Source organism: Nylanderia fulva, unplaced genomic scaffold (genome assembly GCF_048542155.1).
Source record: "Nylanderia fulva isolate GAGA-0341 unplaced genomic scaffold, ASM4854215v1 Scaffold54, whole genome shotgun sequence".
Lineage (NCBI taxonomy): Eukaryota > Metazoa > Arthropoda > Insecta > Hymenoptera > Formicidae > Nylanderia > Nylanderia fulva.
In genome coordinates this window covers 842967-859334 of record NW_028190632.1, presented here as the reverse complement: position 1 = coordinate 859334, position 16368 = coordinate 842967, and the positions used below count along the sequence as shown (strand labels likewise).

The following is a 16368-nucleotide window of genomic DNA, read 5'->3' as shown; positions in this document are numbered from 1 at the left end:
AATACTATAAACGCTGCCTTACCCTGTTAAAAATAGCTTTGTGTCTTCCATATTTGAGGAAGAAAGAATGTCATATAATCTGGTTGTTAAAAATTTAATATATATATAAAATATATAATATAACGAGCCAATCAAAAAACTTCTACGAAATCTTTTAATTAGGAAAAATATCGAAAAGAGAAATAAGATAAAGTAAGAGAAAGATGGAATTTTGTAATTCATATTTCAAGAAAATAGAGGCTACGTTTCTAGATTGCGTGCGAAATAAATGTGTTACCGCATAGTGAATAAGTATAGTCAAAATCATTATAGTGAATAAGTATAGTTTTATGTAAATGAATAAAAAAATATAATTTGCTACTTTGAATGTGCAATGTGTTAATTGAGTTTAATTAATAGTAAAAAGAAAATACTTGGAGGACTATGAAAATCAAATATGGAGTGTACGAGAGCATATGAATAAAATAAATATAAACAACATTTATAATTTCATTGTCGATAAAATTTGCATGGCATATAAATTTTCATGATATTAAAGAAAAGTTACAATATAAAATTAATTATAAAAATTAACATGCAATATGTACAGAATTAACATAAGCATAACAGAGCCAAATGTTAATAGTAGCAGCATTGAAAATATCACATATTTAAAAAAAATATAACTGTCTGCTAATAAATGCTAATAATGATATAAAACATCGTCGTAAATAAACTTAAAAATTCATGCAATTGCCATAAGGAAATTTTGTATCAAGCCTTGAATCAAAACATTTGCGATATCTATATTTTATTAATAAAGAGAATAATCTTAGAACTCACTTGAAGTATTCTTGTTTTTTGACTTGTTTTTTTTGGAAGTATCTTTTGCTTGGCGATTTTCCTTATTGTCCGTTTGACTCTCATAGTGATCCTGATGCCATTCATTTGGATTGGCCTGACCATTCTGATGAGCATTCGAAGAACTAGTTCGATGTTCGCTTTCATCATTGTTCATCACATCGGATGAGACGGTACACGTGAGGCATATAGCAGGAGGTAAAGGCGTTCCTTCTTGAGGAAGAGTGGAGCTCACACGATAGAGATGTCTCTGGCCCGGTCTCATGGATGGAATACCGATGAAATATCTGATGAAAAAAAGCGCAAATTGTTTTTATATTAAATCGTATTAATTACATTTTTAATAATGCAAAAATAATTAGTTAACTGATTAACGAATTGTTAGCTTACATAGTATTGTTCACTTGGTCCCATACTAAAATCTTCACAACTTCAAATTTCCCATGAGTCAAAGGCACTATTTGTTTTCGGAGCACATTAGCCCAGATTATATGCTTGTAATATCCCGCCGGTCCATCTTTTACAGGACTTATCGCGACATAACTGCTAGCATTTGCTGAAAAAACAGGGACCTCCGGAGGAGTGTCCACCCATCCGCGATCCTCGCTCGTTATCCTTTGTATTTCCTGAAATGATTTATTTATATATCTATATATATTTATTTATATATCTTAACATTTTAATCTATTTGAACAAATATTTGTGTCTTTTTATATCAAAACGCAGATTTATTAAAAAATAAAAGAAATTTTATCTTATATAACAATGTTTGTTAGAAGCAAGCTTAGAGAAGTATCGTATTTTATAAAATAAAATTGCAAAAACATATGAATATTTATGTATTATATAAATGTATTCTGTATATGCAAAAGAAGATGGTACTTACGAACCTGACAGTGCCACATTGGACTTTTACAGATTGTCACCAATGAAAGATTCTGGGCGCGCGTCAACCATGTTATGCAGACTTCTGTTTGAGATACCCAGGAAGCTGTTGAGAAGTAATGATCCCTGGAGAAAATCCAAGAAAGATAGTGCATTTAGAAATTTGGGAAATTTAAGAAATAACAGATACGAGTATTAATAACAAAATGCAAATAAATTTTTTTAGTTATAAGAGAACATTAAATGAGACAATAAAATGTATGCGAGAGTTTTATAATTTTTTAATCACAGGTAAAATAATTAATTTTTCTACTACGAATTAATATCTATATTACTTATATAAGAGAATAAAATTATATTATAGTTTATGTTTTTTTATTTATTATTATTACCAATAAGTATTCGAGTATATATAAAATAACTTCTCTGATATTTGTACACGCTCTCTCGTTTATTAAAACAATTATTTATTTAAAAATTTAAATTTATTATTAACAATTTCTAAAATTAATATTAAATATTGATTTTAGAAATATTACATTATTTAATCGCAATTTTAGAAATCTTTTCAAGGCGCAGTCATCTTATTCGATGATATTTGAGCGAGAAATTAATGGCACATTCTACTTTATGGTAATATCTTAATAATATTATCGTATTTTTTTTTTAAAAGACGATTATAATGGAAATACCAAACGTGTTTCATTTCTTACAATCATACCTTTATGGTATATAGCGCTCTAATATTTACATGTAAGACATAGTCATCTTGTCATTTGTGCGATGACACTCGAACGAGAAGGTAGTAGCACGTGACGTGCAGTAATATCTTATTAATATTGTAGTAGCTTTCGAAATACGATCGCGTATATGTATAAAGTAAATATCGAATGTATCTCATTACAACAATCCCACTTTTGCGGCTTTTGGTTGAGTTCTGCTAACTACAAGACGTAGTTGTCTTATCATTCGTGCGACGACACTCGAACGAAAAGGTAATGATAGTGCGAGACGCTCTGTGTAATATAATAAATATATAATATCTTAGAAATATCGTGTGATAATATCTTTTGAAATATTAAATGCAACAATAAATCATGAAGTGTATTACTAAAAAATTATAGTTATAAATTATTGTTTTACTTCGATGTTTAGAGTACAACTGTAATAGAACAATTGCTTCTTTAATATTTCTTTTGGGAAAAGGAATTTGAGTAGATCGTTTTTTATATAAATATAATTTCTTAATATATTTATTTTGCAAAATTCATGTTCGAAATGTATCATCAGTGTAATAATAAATTTATATTTTTTTCTATAATTTCGGATGATACATCGTGTCTTAATTAATTATTTGGTTCGCGTAATATCATATTGTTTCGAAAAGAAGTTACTAATATATTAATCTCGAATTGTTCAATTATTAACAAAGTATCGCGGGTTTGCATTATAATAATAAAATTATTCTAAAATATAGATTATTTGTTAAAAATAGAGAGCAATAATGGCATCCGCGGCAAATGGTATACTTTAATAAAATAATTTTCTACTGCGTAATTTTCGAGAGTGGATTATAATTTCGCATTATGTGTAATTTTCACATTATTTTCCTGTCGCAATATAATAAAGTATGTGACACAATAATGTTTGAAATGTTATAGAAAGTGTCGTGATTGTATTTTCGCGAAATGACTGTTATAGTATCACGAAGGGAAAAGATGAACAAGAAAGAAAGAGGAAGTCCTAAAGGCATCGAGTGTCAGCGGAGCAATCGTGAGGTAATATATAGCTTATTTAATTTATTATTTGTTGTGAGTTAATTTCTCGTTTATCTCGACAATAATGATTTAATTTTATATACACATTGTGTGTAATGCATAAAATATTCTAAATTTTAGTTTAATATTTAATACAATTGATGTGTGTGTGATAGTATTTATAATAATTAATATTTTATATGTATATATTATATAAACGATATAACATTAAAAATTTGTTAATTATTTGAATAATTTAGATAAAATTTATGTAAAAATTTTTTTCTGGAAATTATATAACTTTTATAAAATATTAAGGAAGCTGAAAAAATAAATTTAAAATTTATAATTGCAAGTATTTTTTTGAAATGTTAATTATTTGTAAAATAATATTTTATACATATAATTTATATGTATTTTTTTCTTATACTACAGCTCAACTTGTATACTACAACTCCGCTGCTCATCATACCGGTGAGTGATAAATTATTTCTTATTTTATATAATCTTGAGGTGATAGAGATTTGCAAAAATTATATCAAAAATATTATGTGACAATAATGTGCAGCAATAAAAAATTTTAAATTAATTTATTTTAGAATTTGTTTGACATCTAAATTGACTTGTTTGATTTAATAGCTAAACATTTTTTTAATTATTTGCTTATTTGCAATAATTTTAGCAGAAGAAAAGTGTACAACCAGGCGCTTTATATATTATATGTTTGGCCTTTTATTTTTATAGTTTTTTCAATTTTATTTTTGCATCTAATTTTGTTATTTTATATTATCTTTTATCTTATATTATATTTTATCTATCTATATATTGCAAACAAATTGCTCATCCAATCTAAAATAACTTTTTGATCACATAATATTCTTATATAAAAAATGCTTTTTTCGGGAGGGCATATTCCTTTATTTGTTTCTATATTTTAAAAAAGGAGAAAAAAGATAATGAAAGATTCCCTCTCCGTTTGATTGAGCTTCCCCCTTTCTCTTTGTAAGACAGATAAATAAACTTACATGTGCTCGATGATAGACGGTGGTTTCACTACCTTCGTACGAATATTTTTCGGATCAGCTAAATCGGCAACATACAGTCGTACCAAAGGATTTGGCGTTCCTGGCTAAAATAAAATAATATTAAGATATAGCGCTCTTTCTTGATCTTATTAATAAAAATAATATAAAAAAATTTGATTAAAATATAATAATGTATCTTTAATTTTACGCGTACCTTAGGATACCTTAATGATCGTATATCAGGATATAGAGCCTTATTTCCCTCTCCAAACCATGAAATGTGCATCTCTTCTACGAGAGAATCATTAAACGAGGCGTAAAGCATCATATGACCATCCGGTGACATCCAGATTGCTTCTCCACTATGCAATATCTCTTCTATAAATAGCATTAAAGTAAATAGATCATTATATTATCTTTTAATTATTATATATGATCATATATATGTATTTTTATTTTCACAAAATTATACTCTCAAAGTTTTATTTAATTTTCTGCTTTCTCTTCCCTTTATTATATCTTCTTGATCCATTGTCTCTAAATTGCTTATATATAAAACTAAACAGAAAACTACAGCGTGTCTTACCTTCGTATAGCCAATCTGGTACGCCATTGGACAATATACCAGGTACCGCAGTATTTGTTACGCGATACCCAGTGTCGCTCATAGGAGCTGTCATATAATAAATATCGTAGTCCTGTACCATGACGAGTCCGTGTCCACTCGGAGTCCATTGCGCTAGCAGAAGATACGGGTGAACATCTTTTTCAGGATGAGGAGTTAACACAGTGCACTCTCTGTAAAGCCATTTATAGAAATTTTTAAATGTCATGTGATTTAAAAAGACTTAATTTAATTAATAATACACATTAAAGGAAAATTATCATCGTTATACATTAATGAAACATTAAACGATACTATAAATAATCAAACGTTTATCCGTGTGTATATAAATTACACTGACCGTGACTTGACGTCATAAATGACGTACTGAGCTAGATACGAATAACGAAATAATTTCTTCACATTTTGAGCAAGAAGTAAATATCGATGATCCGGTGATAAGGAAAATTTTACTGGATTCAGTCGTCTCTGTAAAGTTTTTTAAATGTTTATCTCCTGACAATTAAATTGAAAATTGATGGCATTCTTAGGTAAATACTCACAAATGTTTCATTCGGCATTAAACTATGCGACACAATGTTTGCATCCGAAGCATCCAACAATGAAATACCACCCCAAGTATCTCGGTAGCATATATGACAATCACTCGCCCAGGATCCATTAAATAATAAGGGAGATAATTCTCCGGAAAGCACCTACAAGACGTATCTCCGAATCAATCTAGTTTATTCTATTTTTATTTAAGAATGTGCTGATTGGTGCGGAAAGAGATATTTTCGTCATTTTATGATTATGTACATATATATGTGTATTTCAAACACTTAATTAATATAGACACAAATGAAGTATTATTTTATTCTTTGTATTACAGAAAATTCTTTAGCTCTGTATTTTCTCACATTTTCCCAGAGATTAATTTTAATTAAATATTGATACAAATTGTACGCTTTACTCACCTCGGAGAGTCGTAATCGCGATCCTCGTACTCTGGGGCCGTCATCGGGAGGTGTAAGCAAAGCGACAGATGTAACGATAAGGGCTAGGACCGCGACGATCACGAGCAACGCGATTAAAATCCCACGCCAATTCCTTTGATTTGGATTGGCTGAAACTAGCTCCTATCACAAAAATTCTTATTAACGTTAATGTCAAACTATTAAATTAATGTGTGCTGTGTAAACATGCACTTAAATTCTTTTTATAGTTGCAAAAATATATAAAAATGTATAAAAAAATAATGCATCAACATATAATAAATGCAAATTTTCATCCGATATAATGTCAAAATAATATAATTAATTAATAATATTAATAATATAATTATATATATATATATATATATATATATATATATATATATATATATATATATAATAAGGATTAATTAAAGTGCGAAATATTTTCTCATAATACAAGGAATGCTATAATTTTATAATTCTACAATTTAATATCCAACTAACAAGAAAATAGATTATTAGAACCAATCGCAGTTAGCAAAGTGCAGTTTTTTTCTAATAAGAATTTATTGATTAATTCTATAAATGTACGTTTTGGTCCCTTAGACTATCAACAGCAAGTGAATCAAGCTCAAAGATATATGTATATACGACCTTCAAAAATAGCGTCACAAAGATCGGAATACAACTAGAATTAGTTGTGCTTGGATGATGGGTCTATTCGGATACAATAATTTCGGAACAACCTTAGCCAAATAATTATTTTCTCAACAGCTATAACCGGAAGAAGACTTGTCGCACTCAGTCGTAAAGATCGATTTAAATTTTTGAAGATCATATGCACAGCCTTTAACCTTTGATTTACTTGCTGATGCATGGTCCAATACAGAGATTGAAAAATATACATTTATAGAAATAATCAATAAATTTTCACTAAAAAAAGAAAAAGAATTTGTGTGCTAACTGGGTCTGATTCTTGATAGCCCATTTTTCTGTCAATTGGATATTCAATATGCATGTATTAAAGCCTTATACTTTGGGGTTTTTAGAATCTACAATTTAATTTAGAATATAATATCATATTTTACAGAATTTAATAATGTCAAAACTTTTTTATACACCCGGCACAAAAAATATAAAAATAATACACAACTTAAACGATATGAACATTAACATGATGGAATATTATTAGAAGATTCACATGTCTTTTACGACATCTTTAACGTGTTTGTGTTGGCTCGTAAACAAAAGCAGGTAACAAAATGGATTAGAATATGAGTATTAGATCATCGACAGAATAATTTATAAAGGAATAGTTGAGAACAAAAATCGCGGTATAAAAACGTCTCTATAAATACATTTATATCATCCTTTTTAGGTCAAATACTTGAGAATATTGTTGAAAATCGCTGACTTGATGACGCTGATCGCGTGTAGATAAGAGTCAATTACAAGAGTTTTGTGTTTCACAGCGAAAGCTAAAATCTAGTCAGCTGCTGTAGCTAAAATCGATAGAGAGAAGCGATGTACTGCGCTGTGCGTCAACGAGTTTAAGAGACGAACGCGTATCAATGTCGTGCTTTTAAGGAAATCGATTTATTTTAATAATAAATTTAAAATTCTGACGAGTCTAATTTTTTATCTTGTAGAAAATTTGACAAATTATATATTATAAGAATTTATCAAAATCATCTTTTCAGTAATACACCGTATATAAGACCGTCAAATAATTATTAAACAGTAATCTAAAATTATATCACACGGTACCGCATTCATTTATATTAATCATAATCAATATTTCTCTATATAATTCTTAATGTAAAATAATATTTACTGTAAAATATAATCTCAAAGTTACTCATCTGATGTGATATTAAGCGTTTTAATTAAGTAATTTTTTAAGTTATTTAGTGTGTTGTACATGAATTAAAAAAATAGCATAATATTTTTGCAAATAATGTATAATGATTTTACGGTATTATAATATAATGATAGCATATATACCCCATATAATAACTGCTGCTGCATAAATTAATATCTATTATTTAAAAGAAAAATGTACTTTGTGCACTATCTATTTGTGGAAATTAAATCATCTATTTATCTCATCATCTCGCGTGTATTGATAATACTTGTTGCTGCTAAACCGCACTTGCCATTTTTAACTAGCATCCACGAGAGTTAGTTGAAATAATATTAACTTACAAAAAAACAAGAAAAATTATAAATGAAATATAATCGTTTTTTATGTCCACATTTTTTGCAAGAAAATCTGCTTCTCATAATCGTATGCAAAAATTGAGAAATCACAAATAAATGTATTTACTTTATTTATTATTAAAATGTATTTAAAATTAGCAAATTAAAAACATTGCACGGATATATTGTGTGACGTATGATGGTAATTATGACTTAAGGCTTAATTAATTACCTCGTCGTCGTAAATGTTATCGTGATCTGCCATCGGTGGTGCGAATCGAACACTCCGCGACTTTCTCTGGACCTGAGCAGCGAAACGACGCGGCCCTTTACGTTTATCCCATTCGCTGTTGTTAGTAATTTCTGCAAATTATAATTCACACACTCATTCACTACTCCGAATCTACAGTGAGATCACGTAGTTTGACAGCTACGAATCACTTGTGCCGTACGAATTTTCAATACTGAGCGAAAGCTAATCCCTTCCGAGAGATGTTGCGGACGTAGAGTCTGCGCATTCGATATTGGATGCTGCGCTATAGAAAGAAAGAGAGAGAGAGAGAGAAATAGGAAAAAAGAGGAAGAAAGAAGGGGTGATAAGAGGGAGAAAGATGATAAATCGAGAGAGAAAGATAATAAAAGGGAAAAAAAGATAGAAGAGGGTGCGAGGAAAGAGGAGAGCGAGAAAGAATTTATTTTTATCTTCTCTGAGGATTAAAAAATCAGTATGTAAGAGTATATAAAATAATAATTGCTACAATTAAATAATAGTATAAGGATTAAAATAAATAAAAATGTACGCGAATATAAAACACACTGAGAAAAAAAGTTGTTAACTCAACTAAATTATTTAACTATAAATACTATTTAAGTTAATTGAATCTATAGAAGTATTTAAATTAAATACAACATATTAAATTTAATATAATGTGTATTTAACTTAAATACTTAAATATATGTACAATTAACAAAATAGTAATTAGTTGAATAATTTAGTCAAGTTAACAATTTTTTTCTCAGTATGTTATTACAAATAAAGTATTTAAAAATTATATTTAATATATATAACAAATATAATGAAAATTTATAGGAAGAAAAATTTATAGGAAAAATAAAGTAACTTATTAGACGTGCAGACAATAAATATAATAAATTTATATATATATATATATATATAAAACTACTTTTACATATATTTATATATATATATATATATATATATATATATATATATAACAAAGCTTATATCCCGCCATAACGATATTAAATCGAGAATTGAAGGATTATCTCGAAGAAATGTCGCGCGCACTCAAACTCTCACACGCCGGAAATGAATACACTCGCGTAATAAAGCAATAAACTTTAATATTAGAAGCCAATAAACCGTAGCGATACAATATAATTTCAAAAGTTAAGTTTATAATGCAATTAAATATGTAATATAATACTGATATATATATATATATAGTGAATTTTAAGAATGTTTTTTACTTCAGCTGTGTATGTATGTAATATATATATATATATATATATATATATATATATATATATATATATATATATCTCACTATTAAATAAATATATATATATATATCTCACTATTAAATAAATAAATAAATATATATATATATATATATATATATATATCACTAATAAATAAATATATATATATATACATATGTAATATGTATATTACTCATCTGTGTGTAATTCTTTCTCAAATTACATATATGTAGTAAAAATTTTTCTTTATAATGAGAAATAAAAAAAGGATAAAAATTTAATAAAAATACATTTTTAAGAACTGCTTCTTTAATAACTTTTTATATTCTTCAATTTTTTCTATTTTTTTTACTGAACATATATATATATAATATATATATAATGCGTAATTGGAAAAGGCCCAGAACTCCTAAAATATGACGAGCATAGCATAGTAATTAACTCCTTAAATTGCGACGCGCATATATAGTATAGTAATTAACCCATTTTTTTCCCGTCAATATAGATAGATAGAATTGAGAAATAATATACTATATATATATATATATATATATATATATATGCTCTCCAATCAAAGAAGAGTAATCTCTTCTCGTGCAATAAAAAAAGCAATTATGTGAAATTGCCTCGGTTAATTATGGTAGATCACGCAGAAGTAGTGCATATCTAAATTAATTACAAATAAGGAATGATTCTGGACATATCATAGATAAATTGAAAAAAATTCCACTATTTTTATAATATATATATGAAACTTTCGCAACTCACACTCAATTAAAATAATGCATTTGTATTTTCAAAACATCATCAATAATAATTAAGGGTCAATTTCATTAAAGTCAACTGCAATCTCCGATTAAATATCTTTATCTCTAAGAATATATCTAAAAAGAGATAAAAATATATATATAGTTGTAATCGGAGATTGGAGTTATATATATAGTTAACCGCCGTTGATGAAACTGGCCCTAAAATGAATTTGTAAATAAGCAATAACATATAAATAAGAGAACAAATAAGAATTATAAAACAAAAGTATGAATCTCAAGAATAAAAATAAAAATTAAATTAAATGAATAAAAAATGTACAAAAAAAATTGTACATCCGCACGCGCGCGCGCATGCATGCATGCATCCAATGCATTTATTATGTGCACACATATATACACGCACATATATATTAATCATATAATTAGTTCTTATATTAAATTATATACATCATGCAATGACAAAATTCGTGCATAAATTCAAAATATATTTAAAATTAAAAGATTTACTCAGCACCCGAGCGGCGACACGCGCAGTTTCACGGAGCCGCAGCTTTGATCACGTGACTGATTTTTAGTTCACTCATAGTCCGAATAGTGGTGCTGAAACTGGTCTCACGCTCGCGGAGAAGAACTGCGCTGCTGCGCGTTTCCGAGTCAACACTGGTGTCAACACTTTGTTGACTTGTCAAAAAACTCCAAAAGTGAATTGTCAAAAGCAAAAAAATTTTGCTTTATTTTTCATATTATAATATTTGCTTTATTATATTATATGCATTATGACGTATATAGTATAATGTATGTGTATAAATCCTGCAACATTTAAGATAATTACGAAGTTTAATTAATTATAATTACTTTGTGTGTACAACAATAAGTGACAAGAACGATGTCGGCATCAGAATCATTAGCAATTGTCCAATCGAAATTTGTCTCTGGGGAGACTGTCGTAACGGTATTCTTTTTCTCAACTTAATAAATAATGGATATATAATTATATAATATTAATTAATCATCATGGATTAATGGCAATCAACCATTGATCAAAACCCTTAGAAATTACAGTCAGTTATAAATAGTTGTCATCAGTAACTTGATATTATTATTAAAATCATATTGTAGGCTACAGAAGCATCCTTAATACAAGGTTGGGTAAAATCTTCAAGATATATTGCTCTTATTTACAAAGGCACGACTCATGCTTTAGCAATATTTCTTGCTTCAAAAACACCTCCACAAGTGTATAGTGATCTTACTCTAGAAGGAATATTACCTATTGATCAAGATTTTAAGTGTGGTATAGGTATGTATTGAGATTTTTCTGAGATATTAAATGTTATTAATTTTACTTAAATTTGTGCAGTTTATGGATATTTAAATAAATAACTCTTTAGCTGTAATTGAATCTCATCAACTTTTTATTATTAAGATACCAATGGAGATACACAAGATGGTCTTGATATATATATGAATATTACATCAAGAAAACTTCGTCTAATATTTGAAATGAAACTTGGAGAAGCAACCAGCTCATTAGTATCAGAAATATTTCGTGCAATAGAAGGTATATATGTGGATATTATATATACAATACATAATTCTTATTCAAAAATTATTTGTCTATAAAATAAAATAATTATGATTTTAGTATATCAGACAGGTAAAAGTCCTGCAGCAGAATTTTCATGGATTGAGAAGCTAACGAGAAGTACAAGAAATTTAGCTTCTACTGATAAAGATACACAGGATGCCGATTCTGTAAATTAACAAAAATTAATGTTACACAAATATGTAAATTGACTTATAAAATTTCAGGCTTTATAAAAATATATTATTTTTCTAGTTACTCAATCTGGAAAGCAATGATTTAGTAGTACGAAGGCAATGCTTTGCCTCGGGTAAATCCCCAATAGCTGCAAGAGAATCAGTAGTACGTTATCAGATGGCCTGTAAAGAAGATGATTACACATATAGCAAAACATTTCGGTTTGTTGCATTGCATTGTTATAAAAATTTTATTTCACATATTCTTTTATTTGTTTCAAAGATATATGCTTTAGATTACCATTAATAATTACAGTATATTGACTTGTACATGGAATGTCAATGGACAACCACCAAATGGTATTAAATTAGATCAATGGTTGAGTACAGATGAATTGCCACCAGATATATATGCTATTGGATTTCAAGAATTAGATTTAAGTAAAGAAGCATTCCTATTTCATGAAACTCCCAGAGAAGAGGAATGGAGGTATATTATATTAAAGATAAAAGTATAGTGTTACATAATGCATGCACATATACACAAATAGTATTTAAATATTAATACAGCCACATATATACACAGAGAAATTAAATATATATAATAATATATGAAAATATAAGAATAAAAATTCTATTACAGACAAGTAATAGTTGATTCGCTTCATCCCGGAGGTGTTTATGTCCAAGTTGCTCTTGTCAGATTAGTAGGCATAATGCTACTAGTATATGCACTTGAAACTCATATGCCATTCATTGAAAATGTATCTACTGATACAGTAGGAACAGGCATTATGGGAAAATTGGTGAGAAAATTTTTTACAATACTTCTACAATGCTTAATTCAATGCTTTTAATCTTCACACTTGAATACTTCATTGCTTATACTTATAGGGTAATAAAGGTGGTGTAGCAGTAAGTTGTTGCATTCACAATACGTCCGTTTGTTTTGTTAACGCTCATTTAGCGGCGCACTGTGAAGAATTTGAACGACGTAATCAGGATTATGCTGATATTTGTGCGAGATTATCTTTCACAAAATATGTTCCACCTAAAAATTTTAAAGATCACGAGTAAGTTTTTTGTATATATCATACATTAGTTATAAATGCACACACATTAATTATATATATATATATATATATATATATATTTATATAATTATATATACAAATTATGCTATAAATGTTATTGCTTATATTAGTTTATTATTTCAAATTTATTTACAACTTATAATTTGTGGTATATTAAATCATATTAATATCACAGTCAGATTTATTGGTTGGGAGATTTAAATTACCGGATAACAGATATGGATGCTACAGTGGCTAAACAGTACATTTCAGAAGGCAACTATAGTCCTATCTTAGCATTAGATCAGCTTGGACAACAACGCAAAGTAGGACGTGTGTTTCAAGGATTTCAGGAAGCTGAAATTAATTTTAAACCTACATATAAGTATGATCCAGGTACTGACAACTGGGATTCCAGGTATTTTTAAAATTTTATTAAATTGCAATTTTTTAAATGTGTGATATATTTATTAAAAATAAAATTTAATAACACATGATTTTCTTTTTATATGTGCATCTAACGATATAGTGAAAAATGCAGAGCTCCGGCTTGGTGCGATCGAGTATTATGGAAAGGAGATATGATTAAATCAATTAATTATAAAAGTTATCCAGAACTAAAGATATCTGATCACAAACCAGTTAGTGCAAGTTTTGAGTCCCAGGTAAATGTACAAACAAAAATTGTTTTTTCTTTTTTTCTTTCGTTTTTTATGATATATTTTCAAAGGATGATATATACTATTATGTATTATACTATCTAATCTTTTTTTCTTTCCTTTTTTATGATATATTTTCAAAGGATGATATATACTATTATGTATTATACTATGTAATCTTTTGAAACAGATACGAATTATAGACATGGTCAAATATCGTAAAATACATGAGGAAGTCATGAAGAAACTAGATAAATTGGAGAATGAATTCTTGCCTCAAGTGATGGTCGACACCACAGATATTATTTTTGATATTTTGAAGTTTCTCGAACCTAGTAGTAAAGAACTCATTATTGCTAATACAGGCCAGGTAGAGAATATAAATAAAACGATTTATATCATGTTATATTATACTACTAAAATATATGCACGTATCTGTATTTTTTATTTTTTGCAAATTAGGTGCCAGTGCAATTTGAATTCATAAAAAAATTGGACGATACAAATTACTGTAAGGATTGGTTGCATATAGAACCCTATACAGGTTTTATAAAACCAGGTATATATTTATCAAATTTATGCTTTGTTAAATATTTCACGTTCTTTGCATATTTCAATTATTTATTTTTTTCTCTTTTTTGGTCATATATAGGTGAAAAGTGCGATATTAAATTGGAGGTATATGTAGACAAGAAAACTGCATGTAAATTGAATTCCGGTGAAGATAAATTATATGATATTTTAGTATTACACCTCGAGGGGGGTAAGGATATTTTCATTACTATAACAGGTATGTTACATATGAAAACTTATTACTTTTACATTTGCTAGTTCTACAAAATAATTATGCAAATCAATGATACTTTTCAGGTACTTACGAGAGAAGCTGTTTTGGCTCCTCTATGGAAGCATTGGTTCATATTTCAGTTCCAATTAGAGAAATGCCTGTTGGACGACTAATAGAATTGGTTAATATATATACAATTAAATATACATATCTACATCAAAAATTGTTATACATCTCCACTATTCTAAATATTTGTCATTCTAATTTCAATATGTATTTTTATTCAATTCGAAACTATAGGAGAACAATAAAAATCCATCACAAGAACCATATCCAGTACCAAAAGAAATATGGCACTTAGTGGATAGGCTATATCGACACGGTATTAAAACTCCAGGACTTTTCGAAACACCAGGACTTCATAGTGAAATAATAGCCATTCGAGATTGGTTAGATGAATCGAGTCAAGATCCGATGCGTATCCTTTTCATATTTTAAAATATTACACATTATATTATATATCATTATTCCTTAATATATAATATATTAATTTTTTTCATCATACATAGCTGGTGGAATACATTCGGTAGCAGAAGCATTATTATTGCTTTTAGAGTCCACAGCTGAACCTTTAATACCATACAATCTTCATAATGTTTGTCTATCTGCGGCAACTAATTATTTTCAATGCAAACAAGTAAATCAAATTAAAAATTCTGACTTTATTATAAATAAGACTATGATTAAACTAAAATCGTCATATTGTTTCATTTACAGATTGTGATGCAGTTACCTGAAACTAGAAGAACAGTGTTTCTCTATATTAGTTCATTTTTGCAAGAGTTATTAAATCATATGCAAGATAACGAACTCGATGCTAAGACACTCGGTAGTTATTTTTATATAAATATATATTTCATCTATCATTTTACTTATTATTTACTCTACACTTTTTACACATTTTTAAGTGTTTGATGCATTATTATATTATTTGCAGCCACATTATTTGGATCAATATTTTTGAGAGATCCACCGAGGAGCAGAGATGATCGTCATCAAAGAAGTCGCGCGACTCAAATTACATTTGATAAGAAGAAAGCTGCATTTGTTTATCATTTCCTAGTCAACGATCAAAGCGATTTTATATTGGGTCGATAACGTGAAGATCCAAATTTTAATGAAATCCATAATACTAACAATATCACTTCAGCAACGAGTTTTTTAGAATTTTTAAATAGAGAAAAGCTGAAAAATATTAGATGTCTAGCTAGCAATTTTTTAGCGCTTTTTATATCAACATAAAAAATTGAACACATGCTTCTATTATTTGCTATAGAAGCTACTTTTCATAGCTACGTAAACAATTCGGTAGGTACATGTCGTAGATAGCTTAAGAAATTATGTAAATGTATTAATTCTTAAAAATAAATTATTTATTACGTGCACATAAATATAAAATCATATTTAATTGATAAAACCATTCTCTGTAATGAATTTATCTAGTATACATTAATATATAATTTGTAGC

The 16368-nt window shown here is 27.9% G+C and overlaps 2 protein-coding genes across 5 annotated transcripts in view; one reads left to right on the top strand and one right to left on the bottom strand.

Annotated features, from left to right (window-relative positions):
- The window catches only part of Dpp10 (Dipeptidyl peptidase 10), a 15810-nt gene extending 7011 nt beyond the window's left edge, over positions 1-8799 (bottom strand). Inside the window, exons 1-10 of the mRNA XM_085487361.1 lie at positions 8520-8799; positions 6089-6250; positions 5675-5827; positions 5473-5600; positions 5094-5305; positions 4722-4885; positions 4508-4611; positions 1731-1851; positions 1231-1466; positions 823-1127 (exon numbers count right to left, since the gene is read on the bottom strand). Of these exons, the coding sequence (XP_085343487.1) occupies positions 823-1127; positions 1231-1466; positions 1731-1851; positions 4508-4611; positions 4722-4885; positions 5094-5305; positions 5473-5600; positions 5675-5827; positions 6089-6250; positions 8520-8552 (1618 nt within the window). The 5' untranslated portion in view covers positions 8553-8799. The remainder of the gene's footprint in view (positions 1-822; positions 1128-1230; positions 1467-1730; positions 1852-4507; positions 4612-4721; positions 4886-5093; positions 5306-5472; positions 5601-5674; positions 5828-6088; positions 6251-8519) is intronic.
- On the top strand, positions 2499-16368 carry LOC114931812 (Oculocerebrorenal syndrome of Lowe). Of its 4 annotated transcripts, none has more exons than XM_029303965.2 (20): positions 2499-2720; positions 3427-3503; positions 3918-3956; positions 11680-11860; positions 11987-12121; positions 12206-12315; positions 12401-12543; positions 12638-12811; positions 12965-13127; positions 13216-13394; positions 13591-13812; positions 13924-14059; positions 14244-14423; positions 14516-14612; positions 14706-14843; positions 14924-15021; positions 15141-15318; positions 15410-15537; positions 15618-15729; positions 15838-16368. In XM_029303965.2, the coding sequence occupies exons 2-20, from the start codon at positions 3444-3446 to the stop codon at positions 15996-15998; spliced, it is 2634 nt and encodes an 877-aa protein (XP_029159798.1). In that variant the 5' UTR covers positions 2499-2720; positions 3427-3443; the 3' UTR covers positions 15999-16368. The 4 variants fall into 4 exon arrangements, with proteins under 4 accessions (XP_029159798.1, XP_029159796.2, XP_085343486.1 ...); XM_029303963.2 differs by having other exon boundaries at positions 2703-2720; positions 3387-3503; XM_085487360.1 differs by lacking the exon at positions 3918-3956 and having other exon boundaries at positions 2703-2720; positions 3387-3503.